The sequence below is a fragment of the Passer domesticus genome, chromosome 5, assembly GCF_036417665.1.
Source record: "Passer domesticus isolate bPasDom1 chromosome 5, bPasDom1.hap1, whole genome shotgun sequence".
Lineage (NCBI taxonomy): Eukaryota > Metazoa > Chordata > Aves > Passeriformes > Passeridae > Passer > Passer domesticus.
Window position 1 is genome coordinate 25,506,513 of NC_087478.1, and position 14,609 is coordinate 25,521,121.

General features: G+C 35.4%; 1 protein-coding gene across 5 annotated transcripts in view; it reads left to right on the forward strand.

Annotated features, from left to right (window-relative positions):
• Window positions 1-14,609, forward strand: part of DOCK4 (dedicator of cytokinesis 4) — a 224,731-nt gene that overhangs the window by 169,734 nt on the left and 40,388 nt on the right. For all 5 annotated transcript variants that reach the window (XM_064422379.1, XM_064422377.1, XM_064422380.1 and 2 more), the window contains exons 27-31: window positions 1,654-1,748; window positions 9,045-9,120; window positions 10,653-10,753; window positions 11,368-11,426; window positions 13,559-13,707. In XM_064422379.1, the coding sequence (XP_064278449.1) occupies window positions 1,654-1,748; window positions 9,045-9,120; window positions 10,653-10,753; window positions 11,368-11,426; window positions 13,559-13,707 (480 nt within the window). The remainder of the gene's footprint in view (window positions 1-1,653; window positions 1,749-9,044; window positions 9,121-10,652; window positions 10,754-11,367; window positions 11,427-13,558; window positions 13,708-14,609) is intronic.

Consider the following 14,609-nt stretch of genomic DNA (forward strand, 5'->3'; position numbering starts at 1 on the left):
AGTACATATGATCTTCCTTTCTGACTGTTAGCTTGTTCAAAAGTCATTAGGAATATCTCAGAGGTGCTGTGTTTCCACCTCATGCAGCCCTTGGGTTTTAAATCTTCATACGACTGCATGGTTTTATGGTTTCCCAATAACAGCCATTTGGCCTCTTCAGTTCAGCAGTCCACTGGTGAGATCCCTAATGGCAGAAACATGTATTGTGTCTGGACAGGAGATAAAAAGGAAGTATGAAAGAATCTGGGATGTTATTGTGAGGCGATATGCAGCAATGTTCAAGGTATTGCCATATTGTTGGGATTATGGCACAGAGCTGTGGGATTACTCACAGGGGAGGGAGGTAACCTCTGCAAAATAAAAAGGCACTTAAGTATAAGGTGCAAACCTACAGAAAAATGGCTTGGCATAACTATGTTGTTTTGTAGAGGTAGGTACTTGTTTATCTGTAAAACTGGTCACCTGCATTCAAATAGTACGTTATCTGCAGTGAGTATCATTTATACTCTTTAATACAGATAATTTTTGGCATCTTGCTCAGAAAACAGGTTGTTTCTTTTATGTAATCTTTTCTGGTGGGTGGATGTGGGGATCTCATCTGCCTTACCCAGTGCCTGTATTCATCCCCCTTTACAGTGCTTCTCTAATGAAAGACATCTGTTGTGCAATGCCTGTCATGTACGCTTTGATAAATGCACTTGAGAATATATTTTGGTGTTCAAAATTATTTGTATCTTCATCTCATCTGTGTTTCGAGGTAACTCTCTACAAATGATGTGGGCAGAATGAACACCAAACATTTCAAGGTCAGGTACTGCACTGATTCTGTTAGGTGTGTTTCTATCACTTGCCTCATGCTCTTCATGTTGTCAACAGCTCGATTTTCGTACTAAAAGAATCCTGGCAGTACTGTACATAATCAAGATGGTCCCTTGTCAGTTTTATTTGTGAAAAGAAAAACTGAAAAACCGTGCTGAGAGGAATACTTTCATTATTTATTAGTGAGTTACATGACATAGGAGATGATAATGCTAAAAGCTTTCAGCCAGTGCTTTCTACATTCAAAGTAGCTCACAGGTGTTGACTGTTTTTTTTGATCCAACAAATGAAGCAGAAAGGGTAAGTGACCTGCACACAGCAGCCAGCTGCACTGCCACTTATGGGGCCTGGGCATCTCTACTGGAATCACTGGTCTTTGTCAAGTCAATGACAAAATTGTCCTTACACTCTCTCTGCTGCTTTTAGAATGAATCTTGAAAGTGATGAAAACCTGGCATGATTAAGGAGATATTCTGAACTCTCTGGTGTTTGTAAAGTGCTTTTTTGATTTGCAAATTGTTCTCAACATTGCATTTGTGGAAGTGTATGGGTGGAAACCAAATGCATCTTTGACATTTCTTTTATGCACTGCTGTCAATCAAGTGGCACATTATATTATTTTCATCATTTTAAGAAGAAAGAATTAAATCATTATTTGAAAATTCTTGGGAAGTAATAAAAAAAAAGCATTCAGAGGTTCATCTATGGTGAAAATAAGTACAATTCTGCTATTTCTATAATGATTTTTTTTTTCTCTCTGATTAAAATATTTCTAAAGCTCACTGCTCTTTTTAAAGCAGCAAAGACATATGACTACTTCTTTTCCTTCCGAAGGATTTCCTGCTGCAGATTTTCACAGTATTTCGGATACTAATACGACCAGAGATGTTTCCAAAAGACTGGACAGTGATGCGTTTGGTTGCAAACAAGTAAGGCATTTTTAATGTTATTAAAATGTATAGGTAGTATGCACAGATCATAATAAAAATAAAGTTATATGATGTATGTAATAAAAATTAAATGTATTTTTAATAATGCTGGCTGCAGTTTTATTTATTTTAATTTAAGATTTCAAATCTCTGCACTTCTTTTATACAGCAGTTTTTTTATCTAATCTATATACTTCTTTCTGTTCTGAATTTTAGTAAGCACATATAACTGGAAACTCAAAAACACTTTTACAGAATAGAGCTGCAAAGCATCAACAGCTTTGTTTTCCAAGTAACAAATGACAAGTCTCTGAGGAACTTCTTTTCAAATCTGTTTCTTGAAATTCTGAGTTGGTAAAGATCTGTTTGCTCTCAAGAAGAAATTTTCAACTGTAATATTGTTAAAGATGCTTTTGCATGTTTTTTAATTTAGCGTTTGTCAGAAAAAGCACAAAAATCACAAATCAGGAAATGAGATACAGCAAAAAGCCAACAATGACAAGAGACTCTAAGCACTGCTGAGTGAGGTTTTCATGTGAAACCAGCCCATCAGTCATTCTTTGTCTGCTCACGCCTTATTTTTAAAGAAATGGGTTCCCAGCATTTCTGAGAAGTAATTAGAACAGGTCTGAAACAATATATTAAGTTTTATTTCACCTCTAACACCACCTATCCTTTTTGCAGTCTTAGCTTTAGATCAGATAACCCAGCTGAGCAGTCAGCACAGTTGTACCAACATCAGTGTCAGCAGAGGAGGAGCGTTGTGTTGGGCAGACCTAGGAATCCAGAATGAAGGACTGCCTTAAACCTTCATGATACATATTGCAATGCCTGATAAAAATTCAGTTCTATTCTGCATTGTGCCTGCTAGCTTCAAGGAGAATTTTAATTGTGGTGCTGTACATACTACTAGTAGCAATAGAACTGGTACAATTAAATCTAACAACACTTGGGTTTACAATCTGTGTTTGTTATGTGTGTGTATGGATATTTAAGCAAAATATCTTGCTTTGAACAAGCAAAGTACTTGTTCAAACTTTGTCATGACTTGAAACAATTTTTTGTTAATTTTTATTACTTCAGTGCTGCTAATATTTTCAAGTTTAAATTCCAGGAAAAAAAATTAATTAAAGAATGTATATGATCATTTGTTTCTGTGTATGATATTAAATAAGGTATGACTGGTACCAGCCTGCATTTGGTAATTATGTTTAAGAAATAAACAGTGAAGCACAAGAAAGAAGGAAACAAAAACAGGAACTTTTAGACAAAATAAATACTCTAAGAAATTTTTATATATTCCAGTAACAGCTGGTTTGGCAGATGGCTTTGCAACAGCTGACATGTATAGAACTAAGATTTAGGAACGACCTTGGCATGTATTACATGGCTGGTGATACTCAGATGATACCAAGTTCTGCAAAAGGAGCACTTTTCTTCTCCAGTATTTCAGTAACCACCACACATCCCCCTATATTAATGCATGTCATGTTGTTTCTGACCATCTAGGAGGTGAGTCTATGCCCAGTTCTGTCAGGGAAAGAAGTTAGGCAGAAGCTGACAATAACTGCTGGTGGGAATTAGCCACGAGGAGCTCATCAGACCAGCTAACTGATCCTGATAACACAATTGCATAAGAACTTCTGCCCACAAAGCATGTGGGCTATAAGCATATCTTTACCAATTCAGCTTTGAATAATTGCTTGGTTAGGAATTTGTTCCTATGGAGAGGAAGTGCTAGTTTGCTATGAGACAGGGGATTGACCAGGTGTACTTGAATGTAGGCTGAAGCCTCGTTATTCCTATGTTCTATTCTGTTCCTTTTTGAGGCAGCAGAAAGGAAAATCTGTTCTCTCGTCAGCTGCAGAGAAATAGTTTTTCCAGAGCTGTTTCTGAATGGGAGCTTCTTCCTTTTCCTCGTGCAATGGCAGTGACTGCCTTCCTTCAGCTTCCTCCTCAAGGTGGTCAAAAGCACAGAGTAGTAGCTTTGCAAGAATTGTTCCAGCCCTAAATCTTTAAATGCAAAGGAAAGATCGTAGAGGCAGAATGCAAAATTAGGGCACTGCTTGCCCCACAGAGAGAAGTGAGCTGTTCTTCCTGAGTTTCACTTCATCAGCCAGAGCACTTCCAGGGATCTGAGACTCTTCACAGCTGAAGGCAAAACTACTTGAACTCTCTGCTCCATTCATCTCTAAAAGAAAAAGCTAGAAGGTCTAGCCCATCTTTTTAAGAGCAGAATTAAGTGATCCAGTAACAGTCTGAGTCTTTTCAAACTTCTGCTTCCCAGGAATAAACCAGGTGCTATGTTTCCTGTATCCCATGGCTGCCTTCTCGTCTGTCTGGCCTTTCACTCATGAGACTGTGGCTCACCTGAAGGCAGTGTGTGTGCCATCACATCACCCATCACTGCCATCCCATCAACAGCAGCACTGCTTTTCCCCCTCTCCATAGACTGATATAAGAATTCAGACTGTCTGATATTTACAGGAAGAGAGATTTAGCCTGTCTTTAGGGAAGAAATAAGTCTTAGCAAGAATGTAATCAAGGAATAAGCTTTTGCTGAGGGAGAAATTACTTTTTTTTTTCTCTTACTTATGTATGCAGAACTAAAATTACCTGAAATATTTCTGAGTCTTAAAATGCCATAATTCTTACAATATAAAATATTTACATATAAAAATCTTACTGCCCCCTGGCTCCTAGGGGTTTTTCTTCTTTCTAGTTGCAATGTTTTCAGTAATTATGTAGCATCTGATACTTGGATGCTGTCTGGGAAATTTAAAAAACCCACCAAAACCAGAAGGTACTATGAGCTCAAGAAGTCAAATCTGTAACTGTCCAGATACTAAGATGTTTCAAGATAACACATGTATGATCTATAGTTCTGAATATTCTGATGCCTAATGTGCGAAACTGTTAATGGCTAGCATTATAAACTGCCAATTGACTTTTAAAATTTGATAAATAAAGTAACATTTGAAAAGGCAAACTTAACACTAAAGCAGAGAAATGGATTTTTTAAATTGTGTTTTGTAATGGAAAGAGAACTTGCAAAAAACATCCTTAGCTTCTAATAGCTGAGCAAAGAGACAGAAATAACTGTTTAAAGCTTCATAACCCTGTAATATCTGAGCTAATCAGCACACGTGCAGGAAAGCAAAATAATTACTTATGGTTGTTTAATATTTCTAACATGAATGAAGTGAAAAATATGGCTTTATGTTTACTATGGAAAATATTATTTCAATTTCTTTCATTCTAGAAGTGGACTTTCTTTCTACATCAAGTAGGTAGTATCTAGCTTCTCTTTGTAACTGCAGGGGAGCACCACGTAATATAGGAAGATGTCTGGATCAGTTGCCTAGTGCGAGAGAGAAATACTAAATTTTATAGCAAAATATACCTGACTAAAATTGAAGCTTCCTCTGGAGAAAACTTTCACAGTTTCAACTGGAAATCCCTGTGTAATGGTCACTGGCTTCAGTTACCTTAAGGTTAGGAGAAGAAAGATTTGTCTAATACTTTATATGCCTGGCATATTTTGAGAGCAGTTAACAGACTCAGCTGAACTTTTCAGGTATGTTGTGTTATTAAAACAGACTTGGGGAGCAAAGGAGCTTCAACTACTTGCTGAGCAAATCTTTGATATTCATAATATACTATGCCTATGTATCATAGGCAGAGACACAAAGAACTAATTTTCTGCTTCTTGATATAGAAGAATCTTTAATTTTCAAGATCTCTGTGTAATTAACTATGTATAGCCTTTTAGCATTCCACTTAATAGTAGAGATGTTAGGTCATCCAGTCCTCAATTTGAATATTATAAGCATGCAAATAGATGTACAAATAGTACTATTAATAGTAAAATAATTTATCTGTAAAGTAAGGTTTACATAATATGTTGCTCACCCTGAAATTACAAATGTATCTATTGACAGTTGGGCATAAGTACTTTAGGCAGAGAATCCTTTTGTTTATAAAATTCAGTAATGGCTAAAATACATTATTATTATTACTATTACTATTATTATTAGAAAAGTAACTCAAATGGAATACACAGTAAGGGGAGGTATCAAATCAGCATTAGTGTCATCATAATGGCTGCTCTAAAGAATCCTGTTAGCTCCTATGGTGTGGGAGTCTGAGACTCCTACAATGAACAAAAATTCTTGCTTTTATGTAATACATAGTGTTGCTACAAGTTTTTGCTTTTATGTAATGCAAAATGTTGCTAGCAACTGAATGTGGCATTCAGTCCTTCACAAAAAGCATATATACACAGGCATGCATGTATAAATAAGCTCATAAACCTATAACAATAGATACATACACATATACGTGATTCAAGATTTATTTCATTTATTTATGAAATATGAAATAATTTTTTTTTCTGTTTGAATACCTCTCTGCTTGGGATTTTTTCACTCTGAAATAGAAAAGAATGGAATGAGAAGCTCATGTTATACATTTGTCCTATATCAGCATGGAAAAGGAAAACTGTCATTTTCTACCACTGGCTGCCCAGGCAAAAGCCAAGTTGCCAGAGCATAGCCCAGGCAGTAAACAGTTGTTGAACTTCTGGATTTTTCAAACAGCTTATTGCAGAAAGGTTTGCTCTGAAAATGTGATGGAAAAGCCATTCCATCAACAATGGCCTTACCAGACATTGGGTTAGCATCCTGTGTATGAGTCCAGAATAACTTAGCAGTTAAAAGTAGAGGGTTCTCTCCTGTGAAACAGGCATTCTGAACAAATATGTAGCAGGTGGTAAGAGGAAGAAAAGCAAGTCTTGTCACAAACTGAGTAGTTTATAGTTTGATACTCAGATGGATTTCAAATGAATGTTGTTGTTGTTTGGCAATCACTGGCTGGGAATCAACTTGGAATGTGAATACTGTACTGAATCAGGCAGCTGTCCTCTGGCTGCTGCCTCTGCTTTGTGCATTTCAGCTTTTTTTGTAGATGAGCATCCCCAGCCCTAGCTTGTTTTCTGTTCTACCTGATTTTAGACTGTTGTAGATTCAGAATAACAGATGGCGGGTCAAAAACAATGTCTTCTACCTTGTGTGTTGCATCTGGTGTTTTGAGTTTTTTTTTATCTACAACATACCCTCTCATATTAGAGACCCACATTTTATCAACTAGTCCATATCATATCTTTGGCTTACCAAATAAATGAAACCTGAGCTATGTTCCCTATAGGAAGAAATACTTGCATTGCAATTATTCTGTTATCTCAGGAAAATCCTTCAAAAATATTCTAAAAGTTGCATTTGTCTACTTTATTCACTTCATAAAAATTGAAGCAGGTTTTTCTCTTCAGTTTCACCTTCCATGGAAGGAATGTAGCAAGATAGGAATTGTCTCAGACATAAATAGAACTATGTCATGTAAACTTGGCAGTATGGTTATGGATCTTGTGGAATTTTCTATTGAGTAATGTTTTCAGGGATTTATTACTTTGGACTTAGGTGGAAATTTCATATAGCAAAAATTCTGATAAACTGACTTTTTCTACCAGAATGTCTTCCTGAAATATACAAACTATTTCCATTCTGTGAAGCATATGGACCTTGAATTAAATCATGCACAACAACAAGAATGACAGGGCTTTGTTCTTACCCATGCCTCGATTATTAACTTTTCTTATACTGCATTTTACTAACATTTCACTTTGTGTTCCATGCTGCAATAGCAAGTGCTGTACCCAGGCTGTAACTCTCCATTGGTTAAAAAGTGGGATTAATTTACCCATGAGTGCTAAGCATGGAACACTGCTTGGATAGAAAAGTTAGAGTGTAATCCTTGAGAAAATAATACATATGAAAATGCACTTCAGCAATGGAATAGGAATAAATAGGAAACTAGAGACTCAAGACCTGCTCTAGAAGCAGACTCAGAACTGGCTGGTGCAGGTGTTCAGGCACATCAAACAGAAGGTAAAGTTTGGCAGGGACAGTAATTTTAAAAGTAGAAGGATGGAAGTAAACATTTAAACTACTAATATGTTAAATTATACATAGCCAGTTTTTATTTATAAACATGAAAACTATTCAAAGTGCTAGAAGAAAAATACAGTTTATATTCTAGGTGGCTTGGCTAACTTTAATTCTCCAGTGTTCTAAAAATGAAAAATATTGTAACCTTGAAATATATATATATTGCTGGTATTATTAAATCTTTTTGTCTTGAATGTATTGCAAAAAATAGTTTAAAAAAAGAAGTCCAAAATATAGAAAGGGAAGCATATTTTAGCATTGTAACAACATGCTGGTCAAGAATGATGTTCAAAGAAGAACTAAATGTATTAATAATAGACAGATGGTAATTAAATTAAGTGTGTAGATATAACCTTTTTTCTCAGAAGATCTTTAAACAGTTGATTGTTGTAAAATACATAACAGCAGAAAGATCAGTCTGTGTTTATCTTTTTTTCCCTCTCCATAAGTATTCCCTTCTGACTATTTTTAAAAACAATTTAATGCTTTACATAGATTTCTAGTTTGACTAAATATGTTGGAAGACAAGAGGGCTGCAAAGTTTAGTTTAAGGTTTGAACAACCTTTGAAATTAGGTGCATTTAAGTAATCTCAAAGAATGTTCTATTCCTGTACATTACCAAAGTTGGTTGCTATAATAAACAAAGCCATCATTGAACTGTGGTGACAACCACTGTGAGAGGATATTGGTCATATATATTTATTTAAGATAGATTATTATAATTCATGCAGGTGTAAATGTAGGATAATGTATGACTTTTTACAACATACAGCATAGAGATCTTTAGAAGCAAATCCTTCTCTCAGAGCTCACACAGTTTTGCATTTATCTGTTGTCATTAAAGCGACTTTTTCTTCATACAGGTGTCAATGTTGAATATTGGTATTTACTAGATATTTTGCATTTATGATCTATATGCACATATTTTCAATACCAAGAAAGCTGAAAACAAATTGTACAACTGTAGGTATTAATACTGTTAAGATAAGGTGTATAATAAATCTGAAATCATAATTATTTTCAGAACAAAGTTTATGATTGGTCTTGATCAGTTATGTTCTATATAGAATGTCTATTTTCAGTGCACATTCTTTCAGCACTCATTATCTTAATGGGCATGTTTTCTGCCAATAGATGTTGTTAAGTATTTATATGGTATGTTGAAAATGTAGTATTTAATGCCACCAGACACACTACGTCAATTTCTTCGCTGGAAAATTGTCCTGCTTTGAGTACTATATATGAATTTCCACATAATGAAAATTCCTGTCGTTTTTATTCTTTTCTTCCTAGTGTGATCATTACTACAGTCTTGTACCTTTCGGATGCCCTTCGTAAAAACTTCTTAAATGAAAACTTTGATTACAAGGTAGAGTAAACTATAGACTTAATAGCTGCTACATCATCCTGTGGATTGGTGATTATTAATCTTAGCTCCATCATCTAAATAGCTAGAATATGTAAAAAATCTGCAATTTCAACTGCTCAGAGATGCTTTTTCTTAAATACAGGACTATCTTATAAATGAGGTTTTTTTAATTTCATCTAATTTTTCATTTTGTTATTTGAGCTTCTTTGTTAGACTACTTATTTAGGATTTTCATGTAGCAATTTTTTTGGATCATAAAAAGAAATGAAATTATTTAGCTGGGTTTTTCAGTTATTGCAGAAAGAAAAAGTATTTCATTTTTTTAATCAATGCAGATTTATATAAAATGCAGTTTATATTTTTGTAATTTGTCTCAGACCAATTAACATGCTGCATAATTAAAATTAGAAAATTATGACACTTCGCGGTGAATGTAGTTAAAGATGTTAGTGCATACCACATACAGTGAGATACTGCATTTATAATAAATTGTGAATTACAGATTATGCTTTTAGGATTCAGATGAGAAGATCTAGGAAAGTGTCTGAAAAGACACATTTCCATGGAAACAAACGTGAATGAATATTCTACCCAACCAAGAGATGTTAGTCCAACTGCTGCATCATGAAAAGTGCAGAATGTCCTTCCTAGAGAAGACCCTGAGCTCCTGTTGACTTCCAGCAGGGTTGTGGATGCTTCTCTGAAAATCCAGACTCTTGTTAGATAGATTGGCAGGAATGCAGATTTATCTACTTAAGTGAACATGAGGAAGCCTATCCTTTATGAATTTATGTAAGTTCAGAGGCTAAAACTGACAGAAGAATTTCCTGTCGACAAGGCCTCCGTGTTCTTTAGAATGGTTAGCAATGTTATTGCTGTCCTGCTGAGCTGCAGGGTCTGGAATAGGGCTCTCTTTACACTTCCAATCAGGAAGCATCTGTAATTAGTTTATAGTAATTAGTATTTCACTTTAATTTTATCTCTAAGTCTTCTAAGTAGAATATTCAACATCTATTTCGTAAAGCATAAGCAGAAAAAAATCTGTATATTTGCAATATATTAACAAAATCTTACTTTAGTTTTGTCCAGTGAAGCTTGCAGCAAGTGAGACTTGCAAATAGTATGATAAAGTGTGATTGACAGAGAATGTCAGTCCTGTTATGTGATAGCTTTTGAGGTGTCAGAATTTTTGGGGTTTTGGGCTTAAGGGCATAACTTTTGTAGTTTTCTATTTAAAAAAAAGCAACTTTACAAAAGTTAGGCTTTTTGATTTGGAGGGATGAAAAAACCTAATCTGTAACTTTGAAACTTTTGCATTTCAAGATGTAGGATATGTAAATAGATGTATTTCTGCTGAACATCTTGGGGTTGGTGAAAAGTATATTTTGAGTCAAAGAAATTTAGTCTAAAGCAGGTTGAGTAATTTAGCAGTTGAGGCTGAAACAAGGGCTGTCATTGGAAATTTTGCATCTTGGGTGATCATAGATCGTACTGAGAAAGTGAAATAACCACATGCCATATGCTTATTGTAGATATGGGATTCCTACTTTTTTCTTGCTGTCATTTTTATAAACCAGTTATGTCTGCAACTGGAGATGTTCACACCTTCCAAGAAGAAAAAGGTTTTAGAAAAGTAAGTATTGCTATCAACTTGTAGAAAACTAACAGATTTAAAATTTCTCAAAATGCAAGACATTAGAGGTTGCAAAAGGACCCCCCAAAAAAATACATAATGGTATGTCCACTGACTAGAACAAGAGCTGGTTCTGGCTCTTTGTACAGGTCTTCAGAGCCAATAACCTTCGTGAGTGCCTGAACTGGTTCAGACACTGGGAGGAAAACAGCCATTCATTGCCAGTGAAAGCATTAGTCACTCAAACTTATTCAGGTGTTTCTGCCATGCTATTGTCTGTATGAATTAATTGTATTTCTTTAAGCTAGAGCAAAACTCTTTCCTCTCAGAGAGAGAACTGGAGCATGTTATGGCAAAAATAGGTTTTGCTTCACAGCTGTGTTAGTGATGTGTAGCATTTTGACAATAGTTCAAATAAACCTGGGTTTAGGAATCCAGCTGGGTACAATTAAAGGAGCAAAACACTTGGGAGAAACCAGCACTTTCAAAGTTTTGGGGTTTTTTTGTGGACTACAAATGAGACATTTCATTTGATAATGACACAGAATGGCATATGAACTTGATTTTCTTAAATTATCTTTCGCTTTCTTGCTTTATTTTTTGATACACTGCAGATATGGTGACATGCGGGTAACAATGGGATGTGAAATCTTCAGTATGTGGCAAAATTTAGGTAAGTGATTAAACACATCATCAGTAACTCTTAAAATGAAAGCAAATTATTAGTTCTTTGCCTATTACATTTACTTCTCAGTGATAGATGAGTTGTTGATAATTATGTTCAAGACATGAAGTCTTGATTCAAGTTTAGGAAAAAGTTTGTTATCTATAATTCCCTTCTTTATAGCTAAACTCAGCTTTCTGTGCCTTGATACTGTAACTGAGCCATCATCTTTTCTTCACTGACAACTGAGAAAATACCATCAGAGAAAATTAAGAAGCAAATTACTGCTCCTTTTTGGAAGAATTATTATGCCTTGAAATATACTTAGGTTCTTATTTTTAGTCCTTTTGTCAAATTGTTTAAGGACAAGAAATGTCTTAATTCTGAAGGTCTCCTGAGATCTTGGATTTGCATCAAGTCTTCTATGAAGTCTTAGTTGCACTAAAATATAAAGGCATAAACAAGTCAGTGAATAATGTATAAATGAGACATTGGACAACATAGAAAAAATACATGCTTGAATATAAACTTAGGAAAACATTTATATTTTTAAGCAATAATTGTGCAAACTGTTTGAAATTATGGGTGTCAGAGAAATGCAGCTGAATGTTGTTTGGGAAAAAAAATAAAAAGTGAGTAGAAGTTTTGGACACTACGTTTGTCATCTTTGTATTTCAGCTATTCAATATTCACTTAATCAGAGGGCTTATTAAAGATACTGCAACCATCATCAGTGATTTTTGAGATACTGTAATTTCAGTTCTATCAATCTTTTCCCCACTAAGATATGTAGTTGCAAAAAACTGGTCTTTGAACTCAGCCTGTACTGGAGAGACATGTTCCAAATAAGAAATATTTTCTTATTAATATCTTGTTAACATTTGAAAAGTAGCATATTTTACTTTTTTTTTTGCAATATTTAGTATTGCTGACTCACTAAGACATCCCTCTACATTACATGGATACAAGATGGGTATTTCAGAACTGGTGTATCAAGGATGTACTCCCAGGTCCTGTCTCCTTCCTGCACGTGCACCTCAGTGTGCATCACCTCCCCACTCATGTTGTTCTCTGCTCAGTAGAACCTTGGGATGCAGGCAAATGATGCCTTTCAGTAGGGATGAGTTCTGTGGGACACAGGATGGAGCTCATCTGGTAATATCTCCAACTAAATGCTAGGATATTTATTTCAATTGGTGTTATGCTGATCAGCATTTTACAGTTCTTGTGGCAGTAAGAGTCATCCTAACCCAAGCCTTGATCCTTGTACAGTCACCTTGCTTTCATAGGGATAAGCATTCTAGGATGTTTCCAGAAAAGGGAGTTCTTGTTTTCCTTTGCTCAAACTCAGACACTGAACACAGCAGCAAGCAGGCTTGAATGCCCACTGGAATATCCAGAGGTAGGCTGGATGTAAATTAATTCCTAGCTTGGAAAAATCAATGCAACCTGATTCATAATACCTTCATTTTGAGGATATCAGAAGTCTTGTTGAAAACTGAAACTGAATGGTCAGTGTTTACTGTATGCCATTTCTGCCATTTCTAGCTTTACTGACAATAACTTAATTTTAAGTGGAATGTGGTGAGATAATAGATGTCTTAGAACTGATTTTAAAGCAAGTTGTTTTGAGAACAGCTGGGTCATACTTTCATTTTCCTGCAATTGAGTCATATATTTCCATTTCTATATTTGCAAAACTTAAGATAAGTAAAAATCAAAGTACTTACCTCTTTGATGAGCACAGAATACCAGACAGTTAACCATTTTGTAAACACAAGGATGCAGAGCTTAGAAACCAAATTATTTCTGTGAAATATAAATGAAGTGCAGAGTGCTTTGTCTGTCTTTGTTATCTTGCTGGAGGATTAACTTCAGATACAGCTAACCCACTGTCACTTCTGAACTCAGTAGTGCATAATAAAATCTGATAAATTATGTTGGCCTTATATTCTTCTTTTGTCTATAGCTTTCACTTTTTGGGCTTAAGAAATAGCCCATGCTGTGATAGATGTGTGATTAAAAAAAAAACTATAGGCATTTAAAATGCTATTTTTTCATTCTTCAGACAGCTTTTGGATTGCTTGACAACTCACAGGACACCCAATTCACATTCAAGTTTATGTTCATTTTCATTTTAGGGGAACACAAGCTTCACTTTATTCCAGCATTGATTGGCCCTTTCCTGGAAGTGACCTTGATCCCTCAGCCGGACCTGAGGAATGTAATGATTCCTATTTTCCATGACATGATGGACTGGGAACAAAGGCGAAGTGGCAACTTTAAACAGGTACTTTGTGTGAAGCTCTTTATAAAACAGGACTGAATATAAAGCAGTTCATAGATTCCTAGCAGACTTGAACCTGGAGTTCCACTGGTGGTTCAGGGTGGAGAAGGCACCCTCAACTCTGTTTGCTGTACAGGGATTACAAGGGCTTTCCTTTTTTTTTCTTTGCAGGGCTAGTAAGATTCACCAGTCAATACTATCATGTTAGTTATGTGAGATGAGGAATAAAATCCATAGCCTGCTGATGTTTGTAGCAATAAAGTTTGTAGCAAACCTTTCAACAAGGTTGTTTTGGTGGATTTTCACCTCTGCTTTACAGTGGTACAGACTGCTGGTTAGCTAGGATTCAACCAGCTTCCCTTTTGGTTACTATGGAAAAAGACCAGGTGTTCTTCTGTAAAGATCCCAAGTATTCATGTTGCTCAAACACATTCTTTAATGGGCTAGGAAGGAACGACCAAGAGTGCCATCTGCTCCCTCAGCTCCCACTCAATTCTTTCAGACCGCCTCAAACCATTCTCAGTGCCCTCCTTCCTGCTGCTTCAAAATGAAAGAAAGTAGAAGTATTTTAATTACTCCTAGGCAATCATAATGCTTAGGGTGGGAGTTGCATGTAAAACACAAACCAAACTATTAAAAACAAGAGTAGTGCAGGTGATGTAAGTAGGTAGCTTTTCACTATCAATATATAAGCTGATTGTTAAAAATTACACATAAATGTTTACAAGGAGTGAGAAGGAAGAAAATCCACTCTGTCTTTTAAGCTTGATTTTAAGTGTAAGTTGTAATAGATTTATTCTGTAATAAAATAATTACTACAGCTTGCTTTCTCCCCTAGACTTGTGATTGTTAATATATAATACTGATAAAAAGGAGGTTTGAAATATAAATATACAGTGTAGCAT